General features: G+C 53.9%; 1 protein-coding gene and 1 non-coding gene across 2 annotated transcripts in view; one reads left to right on the plus strand and one right to left on the minus strand.

The window, feature by feature from the left end:
• The window catches only part of PARVB (parvin beta), a 116,560-nt gene extending 102,016 nt beyond the window's left edge, over positions 1-14,544 (minus strand). Inside the window, exon 1 of the mRNA XM_027540555.1 lies at positions 14,333-14,544. Coding sequence (XP_027396356.1) covers positions 14,333-14,447 — 115 coding nt within the window. The 5' untranslated portion in view covers positions 14,448-14,544. The remainder of the gene's footprint in view (positions 1-14,332) is intronic.
• On the plus strand, positions 5,216-5,287 carry TRNAC-GCA. The gene has a single exon. It is a non-coding gene; the product is annotated as a tRNA-Cys (tRNA).
• Positions 14,545-17,607: the final 3,063 nt, after the last annotated feature.

The following is a 17,607-nucleotide window of genomic DNA, read 5'->3' on the forward strand; positions in this document are numbered from 1 at the left end:
CCGGGGAGGAGAGAAGGGCTAGAGATGGACCTGCTCAGTCTCTAATGGTCAGGGAGTTCATCACCCGTGCCTACGTAATGAAGCCTTTATAAAAGCCCAGAAGGACTGGGTACAGAGAGGCTCCAGGTTGGTGAACAAAGTAGGTACTGGGGGGCACCCCTTCCCACATACCTCACCCTGCATCTCTTCCATCCGACTGTCCCTGAGTTACATATCTTTATGATAAACCAGCAACCTACTGACTACAATGTTCCTCTGAGTTCAGTGAGCTGCTCTAGCAAAGTAATCAAACCCAAAGAGGGGGTTGTTTTATACCCAGTCAGTCGGAAGCCAGGTGACAACTTGGACTCGTGATCAGCAGCCAAAGTCGGGGGCGGTCTCGCGGGACGGAGCCCTTGACTTGTGGCGTCTGGCGCCGTCTCTGGATGGCGTCTGAACTGAGTATTTCTCACTTGAGGTATTTACAATGTTGTGTTAGTTTTCGAGCATACAACACAGCGGGGCTTCCCTGGCCGCTCAGACGGCAGAGAATTCGCCTGCAAAGCAGGAGGCCTGGGTTCAACCCCTGGATCAAGAGGATCCCCTGGAGAAGGAATGGCCACCCACTCCAGTATTCCTGCCTGGAGAAGTCCACGGACAGAGAAGCCTGGTGGCTTACAGTCCATGGGGTCGCAAAAGGTCGGAGATGAATGAAGCAACACTTTGACTTCACTTCATACCGCAAAGTAATTCAGTTACACAAACACTGTATCTATTTTTTTCAGATTCTTTTTCTTCTAAGTTATTACAAAGCATTGGGTAGACTCCCCTGTGCTGCACTGTAGGTCCTGGTTCGTTACGTACTTTATGCAGAGAGAATGGCATTGCATTGTTGGGCAGCCGGCTAGCGCTGGAGAATTGCGTGATGTGGATTTAAAAAAAACCCCACACACATCGGAATTGGCGTCAGAATCACAGCTGGTGCTCAGAAGTGGAATTGGTACCCAAGTCATAGGAATATTTCCTTCCACGCAATCGCTTGATCAGACCCAGCTGAACTTCTATCATTTCACTGAATAACCCAATTCCCCCAAATATCCTTTAAGTACTCTTTATAGAAGAGGAAACTGAGGCACGGGGTAGAGAAGTATCTTGCCCAGGTCCAGGCCCCCGAGAGCAGCAGAACGAGTTGTGACCCTCAAAGGTAGGTCCCCAGGTCAGCAGCCTTAACCACTATGCAGAGTGCCTCTTGCTCACGCAGCACATAAACAAGGACTGTGGTAAGTGGCGTTTCTTATCATCTCTGGAGAGGGGATGGTGACACGCCAGGCTGGGTGACCCAGATGAGCCGGGTGCTGGCCACAGAGCCCACAGCCTCTGGGAGGAAGACACGGGACATGGTGGGCAACTGGGCAGCACGGGGCTCCACCTTCAAGCCAACAGGGCAGGAGAAAGAGGGCATGTGAGGGCCCCGAGCCAAGGAAGATGGGGGATGGGCCAGGCGCCGGGCGGGCAGCGGAGGGCAGCAGCCTGGCCGGGGTCCCGGAGAAGCACAAAGCCGCTGGGGTTCTGCCTTCTTTCTGCAAATGCCAATGAGTCCATTCAGCACAAAGTGGATCTCGTTTGTCTCCAGAGCATCTCTCTACCATCGGGGCTGAGTGTACCTCATGCCAGGAATGATAATGACTTTGCTGCTGACCAGCTGGAAAGGTTACTGGCATCTGAATGGCTCTTCCAGTTGACAAGGTTGGTGGAGATTAAGAGCCAAGGCTGCCAAGGTTTTAATCTCACCGGACCAGCAGCGTAACCTCCTGCAGAGGACTTTACTTCTCTGGGACTCTGTTTGCTCATCTGAAAAATGGGAATAACTAAGAAGTATCCACTTATCAGCTGTGTGTGAGGATTAACTGAGTCATGGGTGGAGTGGTTAGTGCTGTGCCTAGAATATCCCAGGTGCCAACAAGCCTCAGCTGTGAGCCCTGACCTGAGGGGACTCTGTTCTGGGTAATTAAAAAAAAAAATCTTTCCCTCACTTCTTAGATGAATGCCTTTTAAGCTTGTATATATTAAGGTCTTACTTTAAAAGTAAGGTATGTCTTTCAAAGTTAAGACTTTACTTCGTTCAGGTCTCACTTTGAAAGATAATATTAATTTTCAAAACAAAAAACAGAGAGATGAAGACACTTTGAGGCTTTGGGAAAGTTGTCCTTCCAAGTCTATTTATACCAACAATGAATTCTGACCACCACAAGCCTGGTGTCCTCTTCCTCAGCCTGCTCAAAGGACACTCTGCCCCCATACTTAAAGCAGCACCTGGATGCTTCCAGCAGATCCCATGGTGATAGGAGAAGCAGCAAACACCAAGGGTGGCCTTGGCTCCATCAAACCAGACAGCTGCTTCTGGGACTGCTGGATTCAAGCAAGCCCTGAGACTCAAGAAACCGTCAGTCCCTCTTCACCTTGTTAATAACTCAATATTAAACTAAAAGCTTAGTTTAAACTTTAGTTGAGAAGGTCCCCTGGAGTAGGAAATGGCAATCCACTCCAGTATTCTTGCCTGGAAAATCCCATGGACAGAGGAGCCTGGCGGGGTACAGTCCGTGGGGTCGCAGAGTCGGAGACAACTGAGCGACTAACACTTCCTTCACTTTTCAAAATAAAAGCTAGATCCTTTGGAACTAACTTTTCAGATGAAAGTATGAAAACAACAGGCATCAACTATTAAGGTGGTGTTACTTGGGGAAACCAACATCCCTGATGCGCTCTGCTTGACGAGGAAGTAAAGCTTCAAAGATGCAGACCAAGGACAATCATTTTGAAACACCCAAGCTTGACAAGCAAGCATTCCAACTACTAACCTGCAAACATAAGAATCTGCTCAGATGCTTCCTTAGGCTGCTGGCAAGGAAGCACCATCAGGGGGCCAGGGTGGGCGAGGATGGCTGCTGAGCCGGTCTCACCCCCGAGGACCACTGAATCCCAGCTCAGAAACACCTGCTGCCTCGCAGACACAGGGATTCCCACTTCTCGGCAGCGCACACCTCAAGGGAGCGTGCACGATGCTTCCTGGTCACACTTGGGCAGGACAAGAGGTAGGATCCCAACATTCCCCGAAAGGCAAACGACTTAAAGGGTTTGTGTCACTCTGACACCAACCGCCCACTAGCACCTGCATGGGACACGCCGTGAGAGAAGCAGCCCAGAGCTGCTGACATGATGCAGGACCAGAGTGAGAAGAGGCTTCTATTCTGGAGAAGACACTCACTCAGCAGTGAACCCACCCATACCCATACCAGGCTTGACTAACTTGGTCCCAGCATCGTTTCCCCAGCCCAGATGCAGCCTCAGTCATTACCACTTGAACTGTCAGGAGGAAAGGGCTGCCAGCCCGGCCCTACCAGGAACCAGCTCTGTGTCAATATCGTACCTGTCAACATTATCAGTAACACTTGCTTCCCTGGTGGCTCAGACAGTAAAGAATCTGCCTGCAATGTAGGAGACCTGGGTTCGATCCCTGGGTCAGGAAGATCCCCTGGAAGGGAATGGCAACCCAGTCCAGTACTCTTGCCTGAAAAATTCCAGAGACAGAGGAGCCTGGTGGGCACCGTGGGGTTGCAAAGAGCTGGACACGACTGAAGAGACTCAGCATGCGCTTACAAGCACTCAGTTGCTGATAAGACCTTCATCACATTTTCTCCTCACATCACCTAAGGGCAAGAGTCATCATGATCCACGTGGGCTTGGTCAGGCAAATAGGCCAACAGACACGGAGGAACAGGCCCTCAGAGCAAGGATGTGAGTAGAGCTGGCTCCAGCCACTGGCAAGCCGCCTCCCCCAGAAACGCACCGCCTTTCCGGGAACTGAAGAGGCCTCGTGGCTCAGAAATGCAGAGCTGGTGTCTCCCCCACATTCTTCCAACTCACAAATGAGGAAGTGATGCCCCAAAGCTGTAACACAGAGATGGCAAACCGCACAGCGTCGTCACAGGGGACTCCACGACCCGGACGCTTGGAGAAAGAAGGCAGAAAATGAAAGCGCCCCTGGCCTCCAGGAGCCGGTCACGTGACGCCCCAGATGCTGTGAGTCCCAGAACCAGAAGGTGCTAGAGCCTGCCCCCATTCCATTTGCTCTTCCAACCGGGAAGCGGAACCTCCTTTAACGCTACTAACAGGGAGCATCTCCAGCCATTAAAAAAAAGAATGAAATAAGGCCATCGGCAGCAACGCAGATAAACCTGGAGATCATCATACTGAGTGGAGCGAGCCAAAGACAAATATCATATGATGCTGCTTACACGTGGGATCTAGAAAAAAACGATACACATGAATTTTACTCACAAAACAGAAACAGATTCAGAGACACAGAAGTCATATTTATGGTTACTAAATGGGAAAGGGTGAAGATAAATTTGAAGTTTGAGATTAATATACACACATCGCTATATATAAAATAATCTAAAAAACCTACTGTATAGCATTGGGAACTATATTTAATATCTTATAATAACCTATAAAGGACAAGAATCCGAGAAAAGAATATAAGTATGTATATATATGTGAGCTTCCCAGGTGGTGCCAGCGCTGAGAACCCACCTGCCAGTGCCGGAGACATAAGAGACAAGCGTTTGATTCCTGGGTCGGGAAGATCCCCTGGAGGAGGGCATGGCAACCCACTCAAGTATTCTTGCCCCTGGACAGAGGAGCCTGGCGGGCTACAGTCCACAGGGTCGGAAAGAGTTGGACACACTGAAGTGACTTAGCACGGACGCAGGCATATGTGTGTCATTGTTGTTCAGTCACTCAGTCATGTCCAGCTCTTTGCGACCCCACGGACTGCAGCACGCCGGGCTTCATGTCCAGCTCTTTGCGACCCCACGGACTGCAGCACGCCAGGCTTCCCTGTTCTTCACTGTTTCCCGGAGGTTGTTCAAACTCATGCCCATCGAGTCGAGGATGCCATCCAACCATCTCACCCTCTGTCGTCCCCTTCTCCTCTTGTGTATGTATAACTGAATCACTTTGCTATACACCAAAAACTAAGATGACATTGTCAGTCAACTATACTTTAAAAAATAAAGCAACATTTCAATGAGTCAGAAGCGACTAAAAGCTCCTAGAATTGATTGCAGTTCACATTTATATTCTCTTCCCCCAATAGCACTGAGTTCCGGCCATCAGATTAACACCACTGGGTCAACAAATGTCTGTAAGGTGCTCCTGGACTTACTGATGGGCTTCCCTGGTAGCTCAGCTGGTAAAGAATCTGCCTGCAATGCAGAAGACCCTGGTTCAATTCCTGGCTTGGGAAGATCCCCTGGAGAAGGGATAGGCTACCCACTCCAGTATTCATCAGCTTCCCTGGTAGCTCAGCTGGTAAAGAAGCCACATGCAACGTGGGAAACCTGGATTCGATCCCTGGGTTGGGAAGATCCCCTGCAGGAGGGCATGGCAACCCACCCCAGTATTCTTGCCTGGAGAATCCCCATCGACAGAGGAGCCTGGCGGGCTACGGTCCATGGGGTTGCAAAGAGTCAGACACGACTGAGCAACTAAGCACTGCACAGACTTACTAAATGTCTCTTCAGTCACTACACAATCTAGTAAATTGTAAATATACTCATTAGGAAGTAAAGCCATTTTTCATCTGAAACCTAAAAGGTCAAGCGTATGGCTAATAGAAGGAGTAAACATGCTTTCTTCAGGTATATCTTTGCTGTGATGGAACCGCACATTTTAAAACAAGAAAATAGCTGGGTAAAAGTACCTGCCCTCTGCTGACCACAGCAGGGGGGAAATCCATCACACAGAGTACTTAAAATCCGCTCACAGCTGGCGCTCACCCACTTACATCCGCTAACCATCCTTTAATTATTCTGACGACTGGACAGGGAACGCGAGGGTAAGCAACTTCGGGATGTATGATAAATATTAATTCCATGGACTGCGGACAGGAATTCAAAGCTGAGCTCCTCTGATGAATGTGGGGTTGCCAAGGCGACCTGACTCTCCTGGGACCACTCAGGTATAACCAAGATGCTAGGAGGACCACAGAGAGTTCGCTGAAAGGTAATGAACACAAAGTCATCACTCCGGGCCCAGCATCTCTACCGAAGCAAAGTTTCCTAGAGATTTCAGCAGATGGCCAGGAAAAAATAAAAAGCCCAGCGTGGGACATGCTGACGTGCCTACATGCTTCTCTCTGAAATGCCCCGGGTGCATCTGGACAACAGTGGAACAAACAAAGAGAAATGTTGGATCTGAAGATTATAAACAGAACAAAAAGCAAAGGAAACTGACAAAGGCATACCAAGCCCCCCTGAAAGCCACTTCCTCTCAGCCACAGAGAGAGAGGAAGACAGAGAAGTGATTTCCAGTGACTCCCCAAGGAGCGTGTACATTACAGGGGCCGACAGACTGACCCCGTCTCGGACCAAGAGCAGCTCCCACGGGCAGGGGCAGCCCTGCTCAGAGAGGACGCATGAGGGTTCGGAGCGAGAGACATGGCAGGGTCTGTTGGGAAGCTCACAGCCCACTGGATTCAAACAGGACCCACACTGACTTCTCTTCCCACTGAACCTTCTAGAGCCCACTGGGTACATAGCCCCAGTCCCTCAACCGCTCACCTCGCTCCCCTTCTTACCAGCCACCCTCTTTCTCTCCTGGCACATCAGGAGGTCCAACCCACGGTCACTGTGATCTGTAGCGATCACTTCCTAAGCGTCTTGTCCCTCATCAAGGTGATCATGTCAGTAAAAAGCCTCAGGTATGTCCCACCTCCCTGGACAAAGGGGACCATACTCAGTACAAATCCCTTCCCTTCGTCTTGAGGCAAAGAAAGACACTATTCCATTCTTATTTTCAAAGGTACGTGGGACGGTGTGCTGAGATCTGCCTAAAAGAGGATGTGGAAATCACTTCAAAGTCACCATCTGCCCTCAATAAGCTCTTTATGCAAACACCCCGAAAAGCTGTGAACTCCACACCTCCCCAGGTGCCTCAGCCCCGGGAGTAACTGGGAGCAGGCTCAGGAGCCCTGGGCCTCATCTAACCTGTATCTATGCAAAGTTCCTTCCATCGCAGAGCAGCCTCTGGGTCGCTGCCTCTACATCAAGCCCTGCAGCTGCGGCTTCCTCACATCTCAGGAATTCTGCAGCTCCCAGCCCCGTACACTGCCTCCAGGAAGCCCACCCTGCCTGCTCCTATACTCCAGCTGTTTCCTTACCAGTCGCCCCAATCTAGTTCACTCCACACCAGACTCTCTAAAGTAGCAGGGATACCGATTGGACACTGGCGCCCACTATTCACCAAGGATGACAGGGTCCAGTGACCACTCCAGCCTGTCCTGAGGCTGACCTTGGCCCACAAACCACACCACAGTCTGGCCACTCTGAACGGCCTGCACTTCCCCAGCGGGACTAGCTGGGGCCTCCTTCACGGCCCCTCCGATTCAGACTGGGTGTCCCCCCAGGTATCCATCACCACACCTGCCCCCGGCCCCACAGTGCCCAGACTCCCGAGGACAGGCCTGGGTCAGGTCCCTGCAGGCCACCAGCTCCCAGCTGCCAGGTTAAGATTCTCCCCCGCTGTGTCCTTAGGTCCTGGGAGCTCCGGGAGCCTCTTTCCTCTGCTGTCCTGGGAAGGAGGCGAGTGGGCCTTCACCTCCCCACCCCGACCTCCCATCCATCTCCTACCCAGAGCAATTATGGAGGACTCAACTGCAATTTCCTCTGAACTTTCACAGAAGTCTTCCGTGTCTCCTCACTCTCCATCCAGAGAGGAGGGGGTCTGCCGGGGACACCCCATCTCCCTCCAGAACCCCTACCCCCAGGTGACTCTGTGTTTGGGCCACACCTGCTTGTAACCAGCCGGCCCAGCACAGGTACCTGGCCCCCGTGGGCAGTCCAGATTCTCCCCCTTAGGAAACTGAGCTGAGAGTTTGAAAGAAAGTGAAGTTGCTCAGTTGTGTCCCACTCTTTGCAACCCCATGGACTGTAGCCTACCAGGCTCCTCCGTCCATGGGATTTTCCAGGCAAGAGTACTGGAGTGGATTGCCATTTCCTTCTCCAGGGGATCTTCCCGACCCAGGGATCGAACCCGGGTCTCCTGAATTCCAGGCAGACTCTTTACTGTCTGAGCCACCCAGGAAGTCCAAGCTGAGAACCACTGGTTTAAACTGCAGCTACCAGGTAAGGTTGTGTTTCCTCAACCATAAAGTGAGGGCAAAAGTCCCACCTTGCAGGTAACTTGTGGGCAGGTGAGAAGTCCTACCCTTGCCGGGCACCTCTGTCCAGGTGCTCTTCTTACGGAGAAGGGTTGACATGGGACGGTGTTTGGGGACAGCCCAGAGTCCACGCAGCCGGTCCCTCTGTAAAGAACAGGGCGAACCGAAGGGAACACACTGGGGTCGGCAGAGCTGGTTTCGACCGAGAGTGTCTCCTGAAGTTATTTAAAACCCAGAAAAGCAACTCTATACTTTCAACACTCAGTGCAAAGTTGCAGCCACCTGGTGTCTCTTTAGATCTAGTTCCTGAGGTTTCAGTCAATATCTTGCTCATTTATCTCTATGTGCGCATCAAGGGCTCAGAAGACGACCAGGGTGAAGAAAATCAGAAGACAAGTCGTCGCAGGGCCGGAGAAAGTGTTTACCAAAGACGCATCTGATAAAGGATTTGTATGTAAAATACACCAAGAAGTCCTAAAACTCGACTACAAGAAATCAAACCACTTGATTTAAAGAATAAGGGACTTCCCTGGCAGGTCCAGTGGTTAAGACGCCGAGTTGCCAAGGCAGGGGCATGGTTCAATCCCAGGTCGGGGAACTAAGATCCCACATGCTGCAAGGTGTGGCCAAAACAAATAAAATAAAGGATACATTAAAAAAAAAAATGGGCCAAAGATCTGAGAGGACACTTTGCCAAAGAAGCTGTACAGATGACACATGAGCCTAGAAAAAGAAGCTCCACATCATGTCATTAGAGAATGAGAACCTAAAACTGCTCTAAAAAATATAATTACAAAAAGAAAAGCAATCAGCGGACAGCAACTTCCTGAACACTTGCTTTCCCCGGAAAAGCAGGGGGGACAGCACCTGTGGCTTGGCCGTGGTGGGCTCAGCTCTCACAGGCTGGCGCTGGTCCCTGGGGTCTGGGCAGAGGGTGGAGGTCAAGGCAGGCGGGAACCTCTCAGGCAAACGGGTGGAGGCGAGCCCATCCCCACCTTCCATCCAGGGCCTCCTGGCCCCAGAGCTGGACCCCTGCCTCTAAGGACTTTACACAACTGCAAGGGCATCCGTCCTGGGGCACCCCCTCACCCCATCCTGGCCTGCGGGACTGCTGGGGACCGTGGGGAGTCTTCCTCTGCGCCTGCTCCGTCCAGCTCGTTAAACCGAACCACTTAAGCGATTGGTCCTTCAGAGTCCCCAGGCTTTCTACGGGGAGTTTTGGGGTTTTTTAACTGTTCCTCTCCACTCTTCCCAGCGCCCCACTGTTGATCACAGTTCCGTTTTCTAAGCCGGGCCACCACATGATGCGACTTGCTTCCCTCCCATAGACTATCACAGCCTTAATCATGCTATGAACTCACCCAGGGCACTTCCTGCAAGGGTTCCTCCAAGCCCCAGCACACATTTCTGAACATGACCTCCCCTGGCAGGTGACAGGACATTCACCCCCAATACGTGCCTCGGTGCTTGTCACAGCCCGAGCTCTGCAGGGTCAAATGCCCCACGCGCCGGAATCTCTAACTTCCCAGCAGTGCGGTCCTTGTCCCGGCGCCCTCCCCCTCACCTCCACCCACGCTACTGAACTCATCTTGGACTTTCTAACAAAAAGGAAATGAAACCCACCATGCAGCTGGCAGCACTCGAATCACCGTCTTCCCTACGGTCCCTGGCAGGCAAATGAGCGCCTTCCCATGGGGGGCCTGGGTGGGGCCAGGACCTGCTGCAAGTGAACCACATGAGTGGCAGGGAGGGCAGGTTGCCAAGGCAGGTTGCCAAGGCAACAGGCCCAGAGGGAGACCAGCAACTCTCCATCAATCATTCAGGACCTCATTCTCTAGCCTTCGCACCTCGGCCTCCCTCCCACTCCCCACTCCTTCCGCTCTTCCCACATGACAGACCGAAGCCGAGGAGCCCTTCCAAGGTCAGTCCTCTTGGAATTCCTGCATCCAAGCTTGATTAGCATTTGTGACCTTCTGTTTGCATGGGGGGGAACCACTGAGGGTGCCAGGCACCCCAGTCTTGAGAAATGAGGCAGGGGACCCAGCTAACTCACACAGCAAAGCAAAAGCAGCTGGGAGTTCCTGGCGGTCCAGTGGTTAGGACTCAGCGTTTTCACTGTCCAAGGCCTGGGATCAATCCCTGGTCAAGGAATTAAGATCCCACAGACCATGTGGTGTGGCCAAAACAAACAGAAAAAAAAAAAAAAAAAGCTATACTACAGAAGTATCTCTTTCCTTCTGCTGTTTCACGACTATTTTGTTCATCACACTGGATGATTCTGACTACGCTTGGTATATTCAAACTGAACCAGATTCGCCCTTGATTTTCTAGACGCATGCTAGTTCACAAAGGCAGAGACAAACATTTTGCTTTGGAACTTGGGGCTAGTCCATGAGTTCAGGCATTTGCTCTTCATGTTTCAAGGGAGTAAATGTCACCTATAAAAAGCTGTCATCATCCAGAACATTCTGCTGACTTGCTACTCTGTGAGAGATGGCTTTCCTGGTTCCTTCGGGTCTCAAACATCACCTGCTCTGAGGCCTTCCCCAGGCACCTGTCTGATTGCATTTGTATACCTTCTGCCTAGCAGATATTATTATAAATCTGTTTTATTTATTATGGCTGAGTCCCTGGTCCACGAAAGAAGAGCCTTGTCCATCTTTTCTTCCTAGGGTCCCACGGCAGGCAATGAATGAATTGGAGAGTATATAACATTTGTGTTTATAATTGCTGTAAGGCATAAAGAGGAACTGAAATGATTTTGGTGAGCGTGACAGATTATTCCCGCTGCCCCTCTGATCTGCAGATCAGAGACATAGTGGGAATGATCTAGGGTGGGGGAAGGCCATTTATCATCTCATTTAGGAGGTGTGACTTGATAGAAGTAACGCAGCCAGTCTGGATCCTAAATGTCAGGCTTCAGAGAGGAGTGACTCATCTGCTTTGTACAACTTGTCGACTGAAAAAAAATGCACAGCCTCAAAGTCAAGAGTTATGTTTTACTTGGTGGACAAAACTGAGGACATAAGCCCGGGACTAGGCTAGCTCTGAGAGAGGGCTCCGGAAGAGGCAAGGGAGGAGCCAGGATACGAAGGATCCTGTCTTTGCAGCAAAGACCAGTGAATCCAAACATCAAAAGATCACTGTTAATTAAGGAAAACGAGATATTTCAAGTTAAAGCATTTAGTACTTTTCTCTGTACAGATGTGAGAGCTGGGCCATGAAGAAGGCTGAGTACCAAAGAATTGATGTTTATGAACTGTGGTGCTGGAGAAGACTCTTGAGAGTCTCTTGGACTGCAAGGAGATCAAACCAGTCAATCATAAAGGAAATCAATCCTGAATATTCATTGGAAGGACTGATGCTGAAGCTGAAGCTCCAATGCTTTGGCTGACTCATTGGAAGAGACCCTGATGCTGGGAAAGATTGAAGGCGGGAGGAGAGGGGGACAACAGAGAATGAGATGGTTGGATGGCATCACCGACTCGATGGACATGAGTTTGAGCAAACTCCGGGAGTTGGCGATGGACAGGGAGGCCTGGCGTGCTGCAGTCCATGGGGTCACAGAGAGTCGGACTCGACTGAGCGAATGACAGCAACAGTGCACGGGAAGCTGCCCAGGTCCAGGCTCGCTGAGATCGCCCCCCGGAGTCGCCCCGCAGCTCCTGCGGCCAGTGTCCCTCGCTTCCTGGGCTGAATCACGGGGAGGGGTGCAGGGGCTGCTCAGCAGGGTTTGTCTCCATCCTGAATTTCCTCCTCCGGGCGCAATTCCACATCCTTTCACTTACTGATATGGCAGACAGCATTTTTTTCATTGATGAACTAAAGGCGAAAGGCCCTGCCCTCAGGGGGGAAACCATCTAATGTGGGAGGACTGTCCCCGGCCATGGACACACACGGACACACACACACACGGACACACACACGGACACACATGGACACACACACACACACACATGGACACACACGGACACACACGGACACACACGGACACACACACACACACACGGACACACACGGACACACACACACATGGACACACACGGACACACACGGACACACACACACACGGACACACACACACATGGACACCCACACAGACACACACACGGACACCCACACAGACACACACACATGGACACACACACGGACATGGACACACACATGGACACACACGGACACACACACACGGACACCCACACAGACATACACACGGACACACACACAGACACACACACACACGGACACACACACACATGGACACCCACACAGACACACACACGGACACCCACACAGACACACACACATGGACACACACACGGACACACACACGGACACCCACACAGACACACACACATGGACACACACACGGACACACACACGGACACCCACACAGACACACACACATGGACACACACACGGACATGGACACACACACGGACACACACACACACGGACACACACACATGGACACCCACACAGACATACACACGGACACACACACAGACACACACACACACGGACACACACACACATGGACACCCACACAGACACACACACGGACACCCACACAGACACACACACATGGACACACACACGGACATGGACACACACACGGACACACACACACACGGACACACACACGGACATGGACACACACACACACACGGACACACACACGGACACACACACGGACATGGACACACACACACACACGGACACACACACGGACACACACACGGACATGGACACACACACACACACGGACATACACACACGGACACACACACACAGGCACACACCCTGGTGGGAAATGCATGGACACACACACACACGGACACACATATGGACATGGACACACACACATGCACCCCCGAGCGGAAGGTGTGTCATGTCTGTACATGTGCTCAGCCCTCAAGGTAATAGGTCACAGACATCCCCAGGAATACACATGTCAAAGAGAGAAATTAACATGGGACCACATGAGCCTGCAAGCCTGTCCTTGGGGTACACATGTTCCTGGGGGGCACATTCGCCTGGCAGGTACAGGAAGACTCTCTAAAGCACAGTCAGTCTCCCGGTGGTTTAAAGAACTCACTGGACACCCCTGACTCCGGATTCTCTCTCTCCCAAGGTCCAGACTGTGGCCAGCTCCCACCAGCCTGGTTCACAGCCACCGCAGCATTACCCACCCTCACCCACAGGAAATCTGGGCCAGGGGAAAGACTCCCCTGGCCAGAACAAAGGGAAAAATCAGGAATGCAGTCCAGGGAGAGGCCCAGGGAACAGCCGTGTTTAAAGAACACAAACAAGAGGCCCGAAGTCACATCCCCACAGCTCTTAAAAATTGTAAGAGGTGGCAGGAAGATTTTTAGGATAATTTTCGTGGACACGCGGAGGCAAACATGGAGGGGCCTCTGCAGTCCGTTTGGGCGGGCCTCGCGGCCTCGGCCATCCCTTTCTTCCTCCCCTCTCGCCCAGGCTGGGGGCGCAATCCGTGCAGTGCACCGCACCCCGAAAACCAGCGGGCTCCCGGCAGTAGGCTCATCCCTCAGTGGTGCCCAATAAATACTCATCGAGCGGCCCCCAGGCAGGGCTGAACGCGCGGGCCTGCGGCCGGGAGAGGAAGCTAAAGAAATGGCTGGTGACCCGGGCCGCGGTGGGCGCAGGGCTGTCTCCAGCGGGCCGGGGGGCTCGTCCCCACGGCTGCTCAGCGTCCTGTCCTCAGCAGGAGCCGGCGATGCGCGTTTCGATGACGCCAGGAGCCCAAAGTGGGCTCCATGAGCCGCCGGGAGAGGGGGCGCCGCCAGGTTGGCGGCTGGTTCCCGGTCTGGCGTTTAAAGGGGGTCAAGGGCTGTCCTGAAGGTCACGGCGGCGCGCTGCGCGGGCCCGGCGAGCTTGGGGAACCATGCGCGCGGGACCCGGAGCGGAGAGGCAGCGTGGTGCCCGGAGCCGCTCAATCGGGTCCGGCGGGGACTCGGGCCGCGTGGTCCCCGCTGCGCTCCATCCGGTCCAGGCGGGGCTCGGCGCTGTGCGCGCGCGGGCGCGCGGGGCGGGTCGGCCGCCCGCATGGGTCTCGCGGAGCGGAGAGCGGCGCGGGCGCGGCTGGAGGCCGGCGGCGGGCGCACTCACCCTCCTTGGCCTTCTTCTTCCTCGCCAGCGTGCCGCCCAGCTTGCCGAGGAACGATTCGTCCTTCTTCATCCTGTGGGGCCGCAGGGCGGGCGAGCGCAGCGGCGCGGAGGACATGGGGGCGCGCGGGGACCCCGGTGGCCGGGCCGGGAGCAGCGCGTCTGGGAGCCGCCCTGGTCGCCTCCGCCGCCGCCGCCGCCGCCCGCTCGCCCCGGGGAGTGGCCGGGAGGGCGCGGCCCCGGCGCCGGCCCCCGCCCCCCGCCCGCCCCTGGCCCCGGCGGCGTCCCGCCGCCCGAGGTCTGACTCTGGGTCACCACGTCCAGCCCGCGAGAGCCGTCGGCGGTTCCCACGCGCCGCGGCACACTCACTCTCCAAGCGCAGCGGTAGTTCCGCTCCTAAATGCCGCAAATCGGACAGACCACAGGCCCTCTGCCCCCCTTTTGTTCTGCTCGTTTAAGCCCTGGACTCTGGTGACCTTACCTGGGCGCCGGGGTGGGGGGTTAGGGGTCAGCGAGGCAGCCAGGGCCACCACCTTTGCACAGCCGTGCACATCAGATAAGCGCACAAATGGGTCGTTGCATTTGCTGAGCTTTTCCCCACAACCAGGCCAGGGGCTGGGGGGAGCCCTTGTGACCTGTGCCCGCCCTTTAGAAGCTTGGCACGTGGTAGGCAATGACTACATGAGTACCCTCCTGCACACCTCACCCTGTCCCAGGGGTGATTCCGGCAGAGGAATGAGCCCTAGTGTGGAATCAGGGGCGGGTGTTCCGGAGGAGAGCAGGGTAGGAAGAGCAGAGGGGACAGTGTAGGGGGCTCCAAGGAGGAAAGAGAAGAGGAGGAGGAAGAGGTTTTCTGTGGAGGTGATGTGGTGGACTTGGGTTCTGCAGAGTTGACTCTGGGTGAGGTGGGTGGGGAAGGACTGAGCCTGGAGACCAGGTCCCAGGCTTCAACAGGAGAGACGAACAGGTTTGTGGAGAAGTTCACAGGTGGAAGGACTCCCAGGCTGGAAGGAGTGGGAAGAGTTAAGCCTGTTTCCTGCTGGGCCCAGGCCAGTGGGGCAGGGGACTTACCCAGCAGATAGAGACTATCAGAGGAGGCCTGACTGGGGAGGAGCAGGGGGTGGCCAGGTCCGGGTGTGGGTAACATTGTTTTTCTGTCTCCCCAGGGGCTGTGGAGGTTTCTTTTGGCCTGCTGATTGGTGCTAGGCCCTGCCCTCCCACAGAGAATGCGCTGACCTCAGGGGCAGAGCCTTGCCCTCCCGGAGCTGGTGATCCAGGGGGACACTCATGCCCCGCAGTTAGGAACCCAGCCAGGTGGGAGGGCAGGAAGAGTGTTATGGACCAGGGTGCTTGCCCTGCTTAACCAACAGAAATTGATCAGAGGCCAGACAAGACTTCCAGGCAGGGCTTTACTGGGGGCTCTGCTGCAGCAAGGGGGAGCAAGAACAAACCACAGGCCCCCTTCCTCACTTCCTGGGGGTGGGAAAACTGGTTCTTTATATGGGGTGAGGGAGGGGGTGTCCAGGGTCAGGTGGGAGGGGTGGCTTAGGTGGTTTGTCACCCCTTAGGTGATCTGCAAGGACATCCAACCAGTCCATCCCAAAGGAAATCAGTCCTGAATATTCATTGGAAGGACTGATTGCTGACGCTGAAACTCCCATACTGTGACCACCTGATGTGAAGAACTGACTCATTGGAAAAGACTCTGATGCTGGGAAAGATTGAAGGCAGGAGGAGAAGGGGGCCACAGAGGATGAGATGGTTGGATGGCATCACCGACTTGATGGACGTGAGTTTGAGCAAGCTCTGGGGGGTTAGTGATGGACAGGGAGGCCTGGCGTGCTGCCATCCATGGGGTCGCAGAGAGTCAGACACGACTGAGCAACGAACTGAACTGAACTGAGGTGCTGCTGGGTGCAGGGGGCAGGTGCGGTGCCTTTGCTCCTGGCTCTTCAAAAGTGGCAGTGGGGTCTTTGGGTCTCTCTGTGTCTTTTGTCCAGAACTTGCCCTGACTGCACATGCGCGCAGTTGTTTTTAGTCCTGCATTGTTTCTTGGTATTTTGTTGCTGAAGGAGAAATGTGTCCAGGTGCAGGCATTGCAGCACAGCGTCCCGGGGCCCAGGCCTGTCTCAGGAAGAAGAGAAGGGATATGGATGCCTCATCCTCTCATTAGCAGCAGGCAGGATGGAGAGAACTCGAGGGAAGACCCAGGTACCCGGGAGAGGGGAGGCGAGCCAGGGATGCAGGCTGCCCGGTGTGACTGAGTGAGCGGATGAGGTAGGGGGATCAGGGATCCCGCACTAGGAACCCTGAGGATGGTTAAAGCAAAACCCGGAGCCAGAGACCAATTCAGAAGCTACTGTAAGGGGCGAGGCCAGAGTTGCCCGTGGCAGTGGCAGAAGGAAGGGACGAATAAGAATAAACTTTCAAGGCTGCAAACCACAACCCGAGGGGAATCCTTGGATGATTGATTTAGGGACAGGGAAGGGTCAGAGGGCTCTGAGGCTTCTTAGCTGCACGGCCTGATTTGGGGTGTCACTAACCACACGGCGGATAACACAGAAAGGCGGTGAATGTGGTCACTGAAATCCTGATGGCGTCACGGCACAGTCAAGGCTAGACTGCTCTGAATGCTGAGGGAGACTGACGTCTGGGGCAGGCATTTCTGGCCCCTTTGAGAATCTGGTGTGAGGTACAGACCGTCCCCTCTAAGGAGACACACACGCAAGGTGCTGGACACTGTTCACGGATGCCCACGGTCAGCCCACCCTCCCACCGCCCCAGGCATGGCCACAGAACCCAGGAGGAGAGTGTGCGATCAGGAGAGGGGGAGGAAAAAAACTCTTGGGAAATAAAATAGGAAAAGCTGAGCTCCCGGGCATGGTCCTGGACGCCTTGTAATTGCCCAGTCGATGATTAATTGGATATTTCATCAGTGGCTCCAGCTTCCCAGGGGACACACAGAATTTACAATTTTCCTTGCTGCTGCTACTGCTGCTAAGTCGCTTCAGTCGTGTCTGACTCTGTGCGACCCCATAGACGGCAGCCCATCAGGCTCCCCCGTCCCTGGGATTCTCCAGGCAAGAACACTGGAGTGGGTTGCCATTTCCTTCTCCAGTGCATGAAAGTGAAAAGTGAAAGTGAAGTCGCTCAGTCGTGTCCGACTCTTAGCGACCCCATGGACTGCAGCCCACCAGGCTCCTCCATCAATGGGATTTTCCAGGCAAGAGTACTGGAGTGGGGTGCCATTGCCTTCTCCGACAATTTTCCTTAGGTCA

The sequence above is a fragment of the Bos indicus x Bos taurus genome, chromosome 5 (assembly GCF_003369695.1).
Source record: "Bos indicus x Bos taurus breed Angus x Brahman F1 hybrid chromosome 5, Bos_hybrid_MaternalHap_v2.0, whole genome shotgun sequence".
Taxonomy (NCBI): domain Eukaryota; kingdom Metazoa; phylum Chordata; class Mammalia; order Artiodactyla; family Bovidae; genus Bos; species Bos indicus x Bos taurus.